Source organism: Apostichopus japonicus, chromosome 1, assembly GCF_037975245.1.
Source record: "Apostichopus japonicus isolate 1M-3 chromosome 1, ASM3797524v1, whole genome shotgun sequence".
NCBI lineage: Eukaryota > Metazoa > Echinodermata > Holothuroidea > Aspidochirotida > Stichopodidae > Apostichopus > Apostichopus japonicus.
In genome coordinates, this window is record NC_092561.1 from 17,364,715 (window position 1) to 17,381,169 (window position 16,455).

Consider the following 16,455-nt stretch of genomic DNA (forward strand, 5'->3'; position numbering starts at 1 on the left):
GCCCTGATAAACCATATATTGAGCTTGTGAGCCTTCAATTGAAAACTACAGAAATTGTCATCCAGTCCACCATTCAATTTCAAACAGTTAATATTCTGCACCAAATTCAGTACATGCAATGTAGTCTTGGTTTTGTACAAAATTACTCCTCAGTATTTCCATTTCTTATAATGATTATACAAGGTCAAAACTTATTTAAAATGAAGCAATGACAGTGTATGAACAACATGTTCATTATACACTGTCATCTGCAGATGTAGCATGAAAATGTAGTTTTTCCATTGCACTTGCAATTTTCTCTTGTAGACTCCTGCTTGGGATAAACACCAGCTTATAGAAGGGAGAAGAGGCATCACAGTGGCTGCACCACAAAGCTAGATAAACTGGCTGACAGTCTGGCACGAATGGAGAAGGCTGATTGGCGCTAACCAGCTTTTGCACAGCTAAGGCAAAACGATCACCTCTGATATTTTCATGAGTTATTGTTCATCATAGCTTGAAAATGAAGTCCGACATTTCTACAAAAATTAATGAGCATGATCCTGAACATAATATTCGTAATACTAAAAAAGGCATTGAAGACTCGCCCCAAGCCGCCTCTGAAAAAAAGTTAACTTTATGTTGTTTGCAAGTGAAGTGTTTTTCTTTTCGCTACAAAATGCAGATAAATGAAACGTGATACCTTGTTATCTCTTATATGGACCTGAGATGTCCATCGCTGCTATGTACACTGTGTTGTGGGTATTTGCAGTAGCTGCATGTATTGACTGTACACTAGTGTCTAATTACCGACGGTAGCAAGCCGTGTGTCTATTTTCTGGGATCGATGGAGGTGTCTAACACTTCTGTTACACCTCATTCGAAACTAGGTCAGATTACCGGCATCAGACGTTTCTTTGTGCGCGAGTCTTTACTCCCTTTAATTCCTCAGTCTAGTTTGTTCTGTATTATATATTTGAGTCTTTTTAATCTTCTGCGTGTTTCACTGAGCAAGATTAGAAGGTCAAATCATTGGAACCATGCATGGATATCATGAATAGTTCATAAATCTGTGAATATATAGGTACTACTAATTTGCTACTTGCAGTAAAGGGTTACATCATTGTAGCGAAAAAACATAGTATTCTGCAATACCCTTGAGAAAGTTATGCAAAATACTGTCAACTTTGTTACAACTAACAGAACTAATGTGGCATCAATAAAATGATGAAACTGATTTAAGACGTAACTCTTTACTGTCATACTTAATTATATAGGAGTCAATGGTGAACCATACATTGTTTTATTACGGTAATCCGTTTTGCTGTATTACTTTAGTGGTCTCAATTCATCCTTAGTTCCTCTGCTTTGATTTTTTCACATATTTTTCGTTCTATTCCAACTGTATTACAAGCTCATTAAAGAAATATATGTGTTATAAGTTGAAACGAAAGCAATGTTTTGTTATTGCCTGAATGTCCTTTGTTCAAATATTAATAATTTATGTTATTCTACAACAAGAGCTGTAATGCCACGGAAGCAGGATTGAGATTCCCTTTGTTAATATATGAGTGGTTTCTGTTTCTATACAACACTACCGATAAATATACAGATACATTGCATCAATATACAATCTTGCACGATATATAAATTTGCTAATTCTCATATTGAAATATAAGTTAATTACCAAGAACCAATCACCTAGCTACACGTTGGTGACGTCGGGGGTTCTTGATACAATTTATAGTTATAACCCACAGCTCAATAATCGTAGGTGTGTAATGAATGAGCGATCACAGAGGCGGGTGAAAGATTCTTAAAGGCATCCGTATGACAACAATGATCATGGTTTAATTAGTACATTTAATAATAAGAAAAAGTCGTGCTAATAATTCTATGAACGGAACTACCATGAACCATTCATCTAGCTACATGCTAATGACGTTGCATGTAAAAAAAATAAGACTCTACTCCAAATCTATATCAGTTGAAATCTTTAAAAGGGAAGTGTTTCGTAGTTTTCCTCTCATTCTTCAAGAAATCAACTTGACGAAACAACCACGTCCAGCCCTTTCTTGAGGTGAGTAAAAATTTGGATATCATTTATATTTTACAGGAAAGCGTTGACTGACATTCAAATCTCTGGTAATGGTTCATTAATGGCGCAAGATACTTTAATTATGGTAACCAGGGACGTAGATAAGGCCTGGTGATTGGAGGGGGGGGGGGTTGTAGTGGCTGAAAATCCAACTGGATGGGTTTTGAAGCCAGCAAATTCCGCCTTGTACCCCACCCCCTCCCCACCCCGCGCTACTCGTCAGCGATACTGTCAATGTCAGTCAGACACCCCTTTCGCGACTGCACTTTTGTTCCGAACTTTGTTCGATACATTTGAACCCACTGGCACTCACTTCACAAACTTATTAGCCCCCCTACCCCCCCCCCAACCAAATATATAAAAAGAATTGTGAAAATTCGGGCAATATGCTGTTAACTTTTCGGGCATCTACTGAAAGAAAGATAATTTGCAATTTCTTGAGGTGAGTAAAAATTTGGATATCATTTATATTTTACAGGAAAGCGTTGACTGACATTCAAATCTCTGGTAATGGTTCATTAATGGCGCAAGATACTTTAATTATGGTAACCAGGGACGTAGATAAGGCCTGGTGATTGGAGGGGGGGGGGGGTTGTAGTGGCTGAAAATCCAACTGGATGGGTTTTGAAGCCAGCAAATTCCGCCTTGTACCCCACCCCCTCCCCACCCCGCGCTACTCGTCAGCGATACTGTCAATGTCAGTCAGACACCCCTTTCGCGACTGCACTTTTGTTCCGAACTTTGTTCGATACATTTGAACCCACTGGCACTCACTTCACAAACTTATTAGCCCCCCTACCCCCCCCCCCAACCAAATATATAAAAAGAATTGTGAAAATTCGGGCAATATGCTGATAACTTTTCGGGCATCTACTGAAAGAAAGATAATTTGCAATCTGTTTTTCAATGGTTAAACTTATATTATTATTACCATTAATATTGTAACGACTTCCCCAATAGTTATTACCAATATGGAAGGGTAATAACACGGAAATGATTGTATGTTATTGTCATGCGATGTAAAAACCGATGCATGCCCATACGATATGCCATTACCATGTGCAACGCGAAAAATTTGGGTTTTTTCGGGAAAGTCGTTAAAGCCCCCACCCCTCCCCCCCCCCCCGAAATCAAATTGGTCTCCTACGCCTATTACGGTAGTTCTATTAGGCATTGTTTTTGGAGTATTCAAATTTATACGAAGTTTTGTATGGAGGAGTATAAGAATCGCGAGATACAATTTCTCTAAGTGGTAAGGAAAACGTGGTAAATATGACTGATTAAAGGTCAACTTTGACCGAAATTTTTCAATTTTTAGGTCATTCACAATCACAGGAATATATGAATAGACCTAGGTATATAATAGTGCGACAGTCGGAAATTCCGACTGTCGCACTCCAATTTCCAACTATCGTCAGTTTTACCAAGTTGGCGGGTGAGACACCCCCCACACCCCCCTATAGCGACGTCCCTGATGGTAACACGTGAGCACGAAAATAAATGGCATTTTCGCGTACTTGTCTCTAACAGTGTGTGTTAACAACTTATTGAAGGATTGCCAACGGGATAGAAAGGCTAACAGGATTGCTTGATTTAAAAGGACTTTATTTTGGCTGAAACCAGTTGTATAGGAATTATTTGCTCTTTTGTAGTAATTTCGGTTACACGTAAACGGAGTAGGGAACCATGTGTGACAACCTCAATGCTTTAGTTGACGTATATTATTTTGGTTTAAGGATTTATTGATAAATGCATGATTCCATGTTATTTCGTTTCATTTAATTTGTTCGAATACAAATTGTTACCGACATATAAGTGTCTAACCCCTTTTAATCAGGGCCTCTTAAAAATACTAACTGGAGAATCATTGCATTTTTTGGGGGGAAAAAAGACAAAGATAAATGTTTCTTTTTATTGAAATAAATCATGATAAAAGTTGCAAAAGGCTATAATAACAGCTAAGTTTTGTTCTTGAATACTCAAAATACAGAGCTGCCTTTGTAGTATCTTTAAACCTGAATACAAAGCTGTATTGCGGTTTGATGCATGACTTCATTGTAACAGGGTATATGAGCCAATGTTATCCTTGTAAGATATCATGAAAGTTTTGTTTATATGAGTTTTGCAGATATTATTGATCCTTGATGAATTTTGACATTTACAAAAAATTATATATTTATACTCAAAATGTGACTTTCTAATGTAAGTGGGAAACTTGTCAATGATACACATCCTTAGCTATGGTGATCATAACCTTTCCATATTTGAGCTAGTTGACGTCAACTGAATTTTAGAAATGAATTTTCCCGAATTGCGCAGCTACATATCCTGCAAACCCTTGACTATTTCCCGAAATTGACTGATTTCAACGATTTTTCAGGCCTGTAGGGTGTATACGAACCGTCCCTTGGTAGTCTCGATATTGTCGTATTCAAAGAAGAAACCCTGTCACGAACTTATTTTATGCAATAGATCGTTGTACTTATTACAATTATTATTTTGCAAAAACAAAGAACCAACAGTATGTGCACTTCGTAGCTTTCGTTCATGCAATAATAAAACGAAAGCGTAACGAGAATTGATCCTCTGCTAAATATGCTTAAATGTTGTGGATATCACGTTTGAGTTGTGCTGACGAAAATTTCCCCGATAAAATTATAGAACTTGTTTACAATCGACGTACCACAGAGAAACGGTAAGTGCAGATATTGGAATCGACTCCAACAGTATACGTCATTTCTACACAGTCGTATTCCACACACAAACTGTGGAAAAGTTCAATTTGCAAATCTGCCAAGTATTGCTTTTACAGAGACTGACTTCAAACTAGAAGTTGAATAACAAGTAAATATTTGACTTGATCAAGCCTCATACAGGTGGAATTGTTTCCCAAACAGACGGGAAAATTAAAATGGCCGACATTTTGCAACTCACACCAAATGCATACTGAACAATAAAAAGTTGAAAACAAAATTTTATGATCCTTGCATATGATCTGCGGCAGACACGTTTTGGGCCTTCACATCAAGATGTTTTCCCTGAACAACTTTGCTTCACCACCTTTCAAAGCGATATATTCACAGCATTTCAGCAGTTGGACAAACGCTCTAAGATGAGTAGCATTTTTTATACGTTTTTAGAAAATGACCTCTCGTGACCACAAATGACCTTCAGATTGATAACATATTACCATATGTATGGAAACTTAACTACAAAAAAACCACTCACGAAATGTCAGCTTAATCGAATGAAAATGACTACATGGCAGTCATTCAAGCACGAGGGCAAAAAGGGACAAATTATCGGCAGTATCGGACGATCGCTTTAGCTTAGTTGAAGTCTTTTAGCTGAGCTATAAAAAAGAGGAGAATTCGCACATATACATTTTAAACAGATTTCACTCTGAAATGGAAAAATTAAATGCTTCCGACTATATCGTTATTTTCTTTATATGTAGGCAGCATTTTGATTCTTAGTTCGTTCCCAATGCAGAGGCATCCCGTCGTGGGGAAATCGTGTGAAAAAAGCCACCTCAAGCGAACCTTATGGATGTTTTTTAAGTCAATTATTTTTTTCTTTGCCTTTTGTTTTGTTTTAAGTGTTTAATGTAACTGATCAATATTTGCATACATTGTGAAACGTCAAAGAAAAATTTATCACAGCTGTTATTATTATGATATTAGAATTAACTGATATTTGTATGTTTTAAAATATATATTTCAATCCTTGGTTTGAACTGACTTTGTTGATATGAATTGACGCAGCGATCACAACAAATCAAACAATGTGTTGTTTTTTTTTTACTAAAAAAGTATTATACAGGCAGTAAGCGTGACTTTGATATAATTTGTGGAAACATTTTGATGAAATAAAAAAGACTCAGAAGTTTGGAAAACGTTCTTCTTATTTTAAGTATGATGATAAGAATTTACATTTTCCAATACAATATTTCAATTCAGAAATAAAATTTCAATCGAACGTTTTTTTTCCCCCTCGAGACAAGCAGAAAAGCTTATATATTTCATATCTATTGGATTTGGTTCTCTTCGCCGACCTATCCTTACAAAAACAATATGAACGGGGCTCTGAATGACAGTCAATGACACGATACCTTTGTCTATTCCTATGCAGAAGTCCCTCATCAGACATCCAGTTATTTACAACCTACAAGAAGTTTTCATTAACCTGCAAACATAATGGAAATAGATCGTCCACATCTCGGCTTTAAATTCAATACCAAACGGAAACAAAAGAAACCAGTGGAACAGAGACCTGATGACAGGTGAGAACGGCAAAATGAGTAACGTAATTGTCTTAAAATATCGATAATTATACATCAAATGATACCCAGATACAATCTACTATGTATCCTGACAAAATTAAGATATTCTCACATTCCGAAATCAATTAATTATGAAATTTGATTTTATAACTCATAACCATTTCAAAATATATTGATATTTATTTTACATTTTCTGTTCAAAATATCTCATTCGAGATTTAGCATTTGGATTTACAAATTATATCAAGTTGGCGATTGACTCTAGGCCAAGACATGCCATGCATTATTTGAAAAAGATCACAAAGGCCTACAGTGGAATAACGTCCTTCCTTACTGGTTTCGAACCTCTGGACATACAATGAGTGGAGGCTGTCTGGATTTTATATTGATATTTAATTTTGCATATGTTCACGAGGAGGCTGGCTTTAAGTTTCCTACCACATTAACATATTCTTATTTATTTTATATTCAATTAGTCCAGAGATAGATGTGGACGAATGCTATAAGGTACGCGTTGGTAAAAAGCCTGTCGCACTCATTTTCAACAACAACAAGTTTCGATGTATGAGTGAAAGGACCGGTTCATATAGAGATGTTGAGAACCTTAAAGTCCTTCTGGGAGGACTTGGTTTCGATGTTAAAACATTCCAGGATTTTACTGCCAGTGACATGAAGAAAGAACTTCTTGCAGGTAAAACCTTTTTCTGTTAGACATATAGGTGACACTGTTTACAATGTAAACTGTTGATGTTATATATTGATTTCTTAGGTTGTAATGCTTTATATAATTAGAACTATATCGGTATTGTAGGGTGCGTGAAATGTACTGTAAATCGAGTTTTAATTCTCCCTCTTGTATGTCTTCATCGCTCTCCATATATAAGCAATAAACGAGGTGAGCAACGTTTCACTTAATCCCTGAAGGGCTTTCGGCTGATAGTAATATGCATAGTTAATCGTATACCAACATTCCCTCTCGTTGTGCCAATGCAGTAATCGAGCGGTACAAAGTAACTTAAGAAGATCAATAGCCTGGGATAACTGTTTTACGTTTGGGAAGCACTTTGCTAATGAACTGTTACAGTAGGAATTGTCACTTGTAGTTGGGAAGCACTTGCTCATAGACTGTAACAGTAAGAACTGTCACTTGTAGTTGGGAAGCACTTTGATACTCTGTTAAAGTAGGGACTGTCTCTTGTGGTTGTGCATTAGCTATTGCTCCGATCGAACCAAACAGTAAAACGTAAGACAATTATTTGCTTCCCAAACTTCTTTCCAAAAAATCCCTGAATCTACTCCATCGGTTATTCACATTCATATCTCCATCCCCTCACATATTTTCAATATTATGTATAGTGTTATATTAACGATAACATATGGCACACTAGATACAACATTAACATACAAATATTGTTAACGTATTTCTAGCTTCCAATGGGGATTATGTAGGAACCAACTACTTCTTCTGTGCGCTGTGTAGCCATGGGGATGACGGTGTCATTTTTGGAACAGACGGAGATCCTAAGGAGTATGAAAGAGACCCATATCAGGATAATGCATCGTGGTTGCAGCTTCGTGATATATTTGACATGTTCAGTGGAGAGAACTGTAAATCCCTTGTCGGTAAACCAAAGATGTTTGTTATCCAAGTAAGTATAATACTTACCGGTTGCGAACCTATGGTAATACAATCAGCGTCCATAGTCTACTGGTTAGGGTGTCCGCATATAAAGCGGGATGCCCGGGTTCGAATCCCGGTAGAGGCTTGAAGTTTTTAAACTGTTCTAGATTTTGCAACTCACTAGATTTAAAGTATATATATATATATATATATATATATTAATATAGAAATTTAACTTATGTAAAAAACTCTGCACTCCACACATTTACCACAGTGTTGTTCTTTTAACAGTCCCAAATAACAGTATTTAGTTTATTCTGTAAAACAATCAACAGTATTAGCGCTGAATTAAACCTCACAAAAATAAAGAAAATGGGGAATATAAATACCCCATGGTCGTATGATTCTGTGTGGGTAATTGTTTCAAAGTCGTGTCAGAAAGCATTTCCAACTAATTCGTTAAATTTGTGCCACTGAAAAGTTATTAATGCAAATTTTTCGTTGTGATAATTACATATACTTAAATTTAACTGCGATGGCATTGGCGGCCGAGTCCATGTGATTTAGTTTCGGTTAATTTTTGTCCAACGATTTGGAAGCCAACAGAAGTTAATTTGAATCCATATCCAAGTGATGACCGTAAATAATCACCGGCATTTATCAGTCTTTCTCTTTTTAATGATCGTTTGGAGAAATAACGCGGCTTCAGGTGTGATCACAGTCGCACCCGTGCTCCCGGGATTGACACTTAGAGGGATATTCTGGTGTTCGAAACTGATTGATTAGCAAACTTGCTGACAAATTGCTCCATCGTTATACGAAAGACTTTTATCCTAAAGCATTTCGAATATATAGCAAGATTTCATTTTTGTTTCAAATTTGTTGGTAATTGATTCCTTGTCAGAGAAAAAAGGAAAATATGCCATGGCGATGGCCTGTATGTGTGACGCATTGGTTTGAAAACACGATAACTCAAACCGTAAGATGGATGAACTTCCTTTTTGTATGTGGATACGCATATTAAGTTGACGAATCTCATTGCTTTCTGTGGAGGTACAAATGCATTTGAAGTCCGAAAATTTTTGCAAACATAATAAGTGAAGCTTGGATTTACCTCATACTTCATATGTTGATGTGGTCTGAAAGTCTGAAAAACCTTATAAGTTCTTTAACTTTAAAAAGAAAGCATGTATTTTCATCATACTTAGTATGCCGATGCACCATATTAAATGAAAGAATCAGCTTGTTTTCTAAGATAGGTCATTTTAGGTGAACAGAGGTAAAACTCTGAAAACCTCATAAGCCCTCAAACTCGAATGGATACTTGAAGTTACGTGAATTCATCTTCTAGAGTACAACATCCCTTTGCTTTTGCAGATGTAAAAGGTTATTTAATGTAGTCAGTAGTAAGGGGCCGATCACACTGATATTTAAATAGCTTAACCAACTACAAAATTTGTGAAAATTGTAGTTGGGTGATTGTTGCCCCATATTTGCAAAACATGCATTTATGGAAAAGAAATACTGACAGATTCCAAACCTCCCTCCGCAAAGTTGCACAGATGTTTAAAGTTTCCTGTCAACCTGCGTTAAGGAGGAGTTGAAGAGCCGCATTCTCTTGTAATTTCCTATTTTACATGGACTGAGGAGCTGTCACATTTCACACTTGGAGCTACTTGGAAATTATGAATATTGGTCAGGTAAAAACGTCTTCACTCATAACTGCTGAAAAGCCTGGGACAGTCAACATTAAGTCTTTAGTGCCAAGATAAAATGAGGAGAAACAATATGACAGATCTAACACGTTCCTCCAAAATGATTCTCAGATCATTGTTTTAACTTTGGACGAATGGCTTGTCTATGTCACAGGATTTGACCTTTGCTCATTTAAGTATTTTACTTCCACTATGCTGCTGTCATCAGGGGTTTCCTTGTAATGCTCAAGTTATGTGGAACTCTCTTCTGATGTCCTTGTACTTGACACATTTTAGTCAGTTGCATATGACGCATATGTCATGGCAGTACTCAATACTTTTTACCTTCTTCTATATTTCTCACCGTATAAGCCTATGTACCTTTTGACTTACAAAGCGTAAAAAACACTCATCATATTTCCTGCTCAATTTGAAGGAGAAACTCATCACTTAGCTGTAAGCTAATATACTTGTTCAAGCTAAACCTGCTGCAAAAAACCAAACATGCGAACCGAGAGGGGAGTTATCTGCACGCAGGCCTGAAGAGAAAGGGACAGGGAATACATTTGTACAGTCCCGGGTCAATTAAGGGGCTCGTGTCAATGGGGGTGGGCGATGGCGTCAACTTAAACCTGGCTGCCGAATTTACCGCCTTGCGCCGTTGACAAAGAGCAAAATGCAAAGCTTTGATGAATATCATATGTATTATGTATAGGTCCATTTTAAAGAGTGCATGAGCTCTAAATACTAACAACTGCACCATGTCATTCCGTTGCGGGTTGGTACAATGTTAAGTCAATTTTATCAGATTCAAACTTGAAACCTGTCCAATTCACTAAAAACTTCATAAATTTAAAATAAAATGTTAACATACTGCAGTTAATACTGCTATTCCCTTCCTGTAGAACCGCAATGATGGCACCTATAAAAATGTGATGTAAGTACTCTGTTCAGAATTGACGTCAGAAGGTTGTCAATTTAATAGGTTTTATAACTGAGAAGTGCTGCACTGATTGAGCATCTAAAGTAGTTAATATGAATTTACTAGACTACAGATAAAACCAGGAAGCTGCAACTAGTTTTCCCTTTCTTCCGCCCTGATAAAACTAACGTATTTCATTTAACAGTTGTTTTCTTAAATGCTGGTTTCTTATTCTTAGTAAAGGATTTTGTTTTGGAAAAAAACCAAACCCAAATTCCAAAAGGATATTTGGCAACGGTAGTTTGAAAGTCAATGTTTTAAGAACTCTCGGCCATTGATGCGGATTTATTTGGTTTAACGTGCGTTGTTATTTTGCTCATTCTTTGCACACTGTATGCACAAGCTGATGTAGTTTTACCTCATTGAAATAAACATTTTTACTTACTAGAAAAAAAACACACTAAATGACAACAACAAAAAGTATGAAAATTATGATGCGATGTTTTAATAGAATATAGACAGGTATTTATTGTTCTAGTAGGCTGGAGAGAGTTGTAACCATATTTAATTGTTGATTACTGTATGTTAGGCATGCCGTGGGCCGACGTTGCAGGAGCCAGAATTCCAAATGGATTTCGAATACGGCGTCAACATAGCAGACGTTGGAGTCAAGCCAACCATTCCGTCGGAAGCTGACTTCGTAATAGCTTACGCTACATCAGAGGGCAAGTATACATTTGTTTCTTACAACACTGTGTCCATGGCAGACGTATACAGTTCTAGCTTAGCGATTGAAGTGAAGTTTGGGAATGAGAGAATTTGCAAGATATAGCAGTGCAATGTTTTAAGTTTGATTATCACTATACTGCCATCTCGTACTAGAATATATCAGTGGTGAACACAAAAACTAGACCAATGTAGTCGAAACTCTAGCATTGAAACTTATCTTAGTATCTCAGAATTTAAAACCCACAAAACAAGTAAGAGCAACGCCGTGATCCAAATTTTATCTTGATAGCTTTTTCGGTTCCTATGATACTATTTTATTTCTCGAGATCTATTCATTTCATTGAAAAATTACATTGCGCAATAAATATATATATCTTTATATATATATATATATATATATATATATATATATATATATATATATATATATATATATATATATATATATATATATATATATATATATATATATATATATATATATATATATATGGGCACTGAGATGGCACCATGTAACGCCAACATGTTTATGCACGAATTGGAACAGGAAATGCTATCTAATCTCCTCTTAAGCCATCACATTATTATAGATACATTGACGATATATTTTTTGTCTGAAAACATGGTGAAGAATCTCTAGTCTTTCTTTGATCATGTTAATTCTACTCATGACAGCATTAAATTTTCTGTCGAAGTTTCTAAACATCAAATATCATTTCTAGATGTTCTGGTCAAGTTGGATGGCAAATCCTTAACCACTGATATTCACTGATTTACACTTTAATAGTTTTCATCCGCATAATCTCAAGAGTTCTATTTTTTACAGCCAATGCCTTAGACTTAAACGCATTTGCTCCAACCCATGTGATTTTGAACACCAGGTATCCATTTGAACTGGTTATTTCCTGAACGTCGGATACCCCCTTCACTTAATTAGACAGGGTATTTCCAGGGCCGACAAGTTGAGCCGTGAGGACTTATTAAAATACAAGTCTAAAAGTCCCAACACTAGTTACAACCCCCTCATCAAATCCTTCAAAATCCTTCATCCTTCATCAAACAGGAATTTGCTGTATTCAAAGACGATCAGTCTGTAGGAGAATCGTTTAAAGTACCTCCCATGCTAGCATTTCGTCACCCCCCCCCCCCCTACCTTAAATTTCTCCTCACTTCCTCCAGACTCCTCCACTCAGTTTCCACCTTCGCAAGCAATTTCCCTTGCGGTAAACCTCGATGCGAAATATGCCCCCATATTACCCCAGGCACCGTGGTCAAGATTCCCAATGTTGACTATAGTCTAAGACCCCCTTCCCTCTCTTGTGATTCTAATAATGTCATTTACATTTTCTACTGTGTACTTTGCAAATTTTGCAGGATTCCCAGTTTCCTAACTTTTCATTCTTCATAGTCATTCTCTCAAAATCTAAAATGTATTTTAATTGCCTCGAACTTCAAATCACCTACTGAACGTAAACGTATAGAAATCGATTGTATTAAGTCTCACATCACCGGCCTCAACAAAGACTTGGGACCCCTTAACAACCAAGGGCGTAGGAACCGGGGGGCTGGGGGCGCCAGCCCTCGACCCCAGTAAAAAATGTGGAGGGGCGGAAGTATCATTCCGCCCCCCGGTACGCAAGTCAGAAAACCCCTTTCTCATTTCGATATGAGAAAAAAATCTCATTTGGAGCACCAAATTGCATTTAAGGCCAGGTGAAAATGCAAAATTTTATACAAAATGGAGTGGTTGGGTTGAAGTGTGCTATATTGCACCAAATTGCATCTGAGGCCACCTGGAAATGCAAAAAAATCCAAAGGGGAGGGGGACACCCCTCCCCTTAGACCCCTCCCCCAGGCCAGCCATCAGTCTTCGCCCCCCCCCCCACTCAAAAGTACCTTCCTACGCCACTGTTAACAACTATCAGTTCTACAAACATATGTAATCAAAATAAAATAAAATAAAAATGTAAGCAAACTGCTTATCCACCAGAGAGCCTGTGTAGGAGAATGTGTAAAAGTAAGTGGGCCTGACGTTTCGATCCTAGCAGGATCTTCTTCAAAGGCTAAATGACAAGTAACAGTAACAGAAGGGACAAAAATACGCACAAAATACAGACAGGTTAATGAGCATGATGAACACAAAGAGATAGATGTAAGAGGATTAGTAGACAAGGGATGGAGAGAAGAAAGAAAGAAACCAACAGGGGAAGAGGAGAGGTAGGAGATAAACAGTGGGGGACAAAGAGAGGATTAAGGGAAGGGGGTAGGGAATAAACTGGAGAAGGACAAAGACAGAAAAGTGTGGAGAAAAAAAGGGTGGAAGAGAGCTATGAGAAGAGGAACATATGTAATTCGTTCTTTGCTCCTTAATTTTAATCCGCTTCCTGTACAGTCATGGTTTATTTGGTTCTAATGCCATAAATGCAACTTACACTTATGTAGCGTCGTACTTTCATTGTGTTACATTTTGTACTTTTCATTCGACTGCCAATTGTTGCTGACGAAGGTCCCAGGGGAACTGAAAATTACAATATATTTTCTCCTTACTCCTTATTGTGAGTCTTATCTTATTTCTCTGGATTTCTCTATATAATATATATATATATATATATATATATATATATATATATATATATATATATATATATATATATATATATATATATATATGCATGGGTGTGTGTGTATATAGATGTGTCAATATGATGATAGATGTGTGTTTTCTCATACAGGAAACGCCGCGGTCCGCAGTGTAACAGATGGTTCATGGTATATTCAAGACTTTGTCAGGGTATTCCGGAGCTATGGAACACAAAACGAATTTCAGCATTTGCTGACTGTCGTGAACAAGTTGGTCTCTTACAGAAACTTTCCATGCGACGTTTCTAAGGATGGTGAAAAGGATGATAAGAAACACACGAAGCAAATGCCGTGTTTTCTCTCGAAGTTTACCAAACGGCTATATCTTACTTAAGAAACAGGTTTAAGTACCGTTTTAGTTCATTGTTTAATTGATTACACTTTTGTCTCAGACGTTAATTTTGTCTGTCTGCTGTCTGCTATATCCACGTGTATCAGTTTTTGTTGATAAAATCCTATGATATAATTTACGACCATTGTAATTTAGCGTGACATTCATTGAAATGAAAAATTTAGTTCACAATTGAAGAATTTCAATCGAATTTAAAAATAAAATGTTGCTGACAATGACAATATATATATACATATATATATATATATATATATATATATATATATATATATATATATACCATTTTGTAAAAAATATAAGGCCGAATTCTCTCACGGGTTTAGCAGCTTCAAAATTCGACTACTTCAGTAACTGTTACCAGCTTAATATATGCAATTTTAATGTCAGATGTCCTCGACACTTGTTCATGACACAATCAGGATAAAGATGATGCTACAAGGCATGATATAGTGGCGAGGACACCTAACTAAGCAAAAATGAAATAATTAAAAATTCATTTTAACACGGAATCCTAACTTTTTTAACTTATTTTCAGGTGTCGATGAGATTAAACCTGCAGCTGGCAAACTTTACGCTCTCGACCATAAGAGTAAATAGGACCATCAACCTTTGCAGGGACCGCTTACTTACCTTATTAATTTTTGCTAGTTTAATGTGAACATACCAGCAATGGCTCTATGTAGGAAAATGCTCTTTTCTTTATGATTTTTCTACGGTCTATTTTTGGAATTCTGTTTTTTTCCTTGCTGGGATATGTCGCAGAAATCATTTCTTAGTCCTATTCGTCTAAATTTTCCTTGTTTTAGTGCAACTCGTCCTCGTGGTGTCAATATGAACCATATACCACGTCACATGCGAGTGACCATATACTGATTTTCATCGTCTTAAAGAGCACTGCCTTATGTTTGAATCAACCTCGGTTTACGTAAGTCCGAACTACCAATCCAATGAGTTATAGTTAAAGATACTTACGTTATTCAAGGATAGACCATTAACTTGTTAAAGTTATAAGCAGGTGCCGTGTGCGTTTCCATCGTTTTAATTGAACTAAGGAATTACATATTTTTGGTGTTGGTATAATTGTAGATCCTTTTGATTTTGAACTTAATTTGTAAACCGATGATCCCCTGTCCCACAAGACACCCAACAATATTAAGTAAATTCATTGACATTGTGGGTGGTGGAGATATTTCAGTCTCCAGAGCACACTTGTTTATGCTCCGGGTATGCGGTAAACCTATGAACACCACCCCCCCCCCTCCACCCCATGCCCCCACTTCCTATCACATTGTAAGCAATTGCCTATAATGGCACGTAAAGTAATATTTAGAGTAAAACGCATTTAGCTAGCACTTAGTTAATTGTTTAAAATATCATCGCGTTTTGTAGAATGATAACTTTGAAAAATTTTGAGCAATGATTACCAACCCGGAGCTTATAGTGTTGTCATTTGCATTCCTCTCTCCTACTCTCATCAAACAGAAATATACTTGATGAATCCCACAGAAATGATCTCCAGAGCCTTCTCATTTTTGCAGCAAAAGAAATCATTATAAACCTCCTTGGTTCTCAGTTGCTGTAAACGCAAGGGCGGCGGAACCGGGGGGGGCACAGGGGGCACGTGCCCCCCCCCACTTTTCCTTAGGTTAAAAATGTGCCCTTTTTCTACATAAAAATTGAGGTGTCTCAAGTTAGCAAGAGGCCAGGGAACCAGAATGAACACTCGGGAAGGGCCGTTTCCGGCCATCTGAGGGGTTTGTAAAACCAAAAATTTTCTTATACGCTCCGCGCCAACCGATGGTGGCGCTCCGCTCAGATAGTCGTGCATACAACTTTGCAACTAGCATGATTTCACCTCATTTTGTCTCAAAAGAAAACTTGTTCCTTGTTTCCCAATTTGCACATTGGACATGGCAGTGCTAGTATGCATATTTCCTTGAAGGGGGGGGGGGGCGGCGTTGATGGAGTGATGTGTATACGCAAATATGATAATACAATAAGAGTTATAAAGGGTACTAAATATAAGGCTGCATCAGTCCAATCGAATTTCTGCAAAGTGCCCTTTGATGTCGGTGCCCCCCCCCCCCAGATTAAAAGTGCTACCGCCGCCCTTGTGTAAACGTACGCCATAATTATCA

At 37.1% G+C, this 16,455-nt stretch overlaps 1 protein-coding gene across 1 annotated transcript; it reads left to right on the plus strand.

Annotated features, from left to right (window-relative positions):
* Window positions 1-1,764: 1,764 nt before the first annotated feature.
* LOC139969449 (caspase-6-like) lies at window positions 1,765-15,820 on the plus strand. Its single transcript, XM_071974439.1, has 7 exons — window positions 1,765-2,059; window positions 6,209-6,359; window positions 6,836-7,050; window positions 7,788-8,008; window positions 11,186-11,321; window positions 14,058-14,306; window positions 14,853-15,820. Exons 2-6 carry the CDS (start codon window positions 6,274-6,276, stop codon window positions 14,297-14,299), a joined length of 900 nt encoding a protein of 299 aa, XP_071830540.1. The 5' UTR covers window positions 1,765-2,059; window positions 6,209-6,273; the 3' UTR covers window positions 14,300-14,306; window positions 14,853-15,820.
* Window positions 15,821-16,455: the final 635 nt, after the last annotated feature.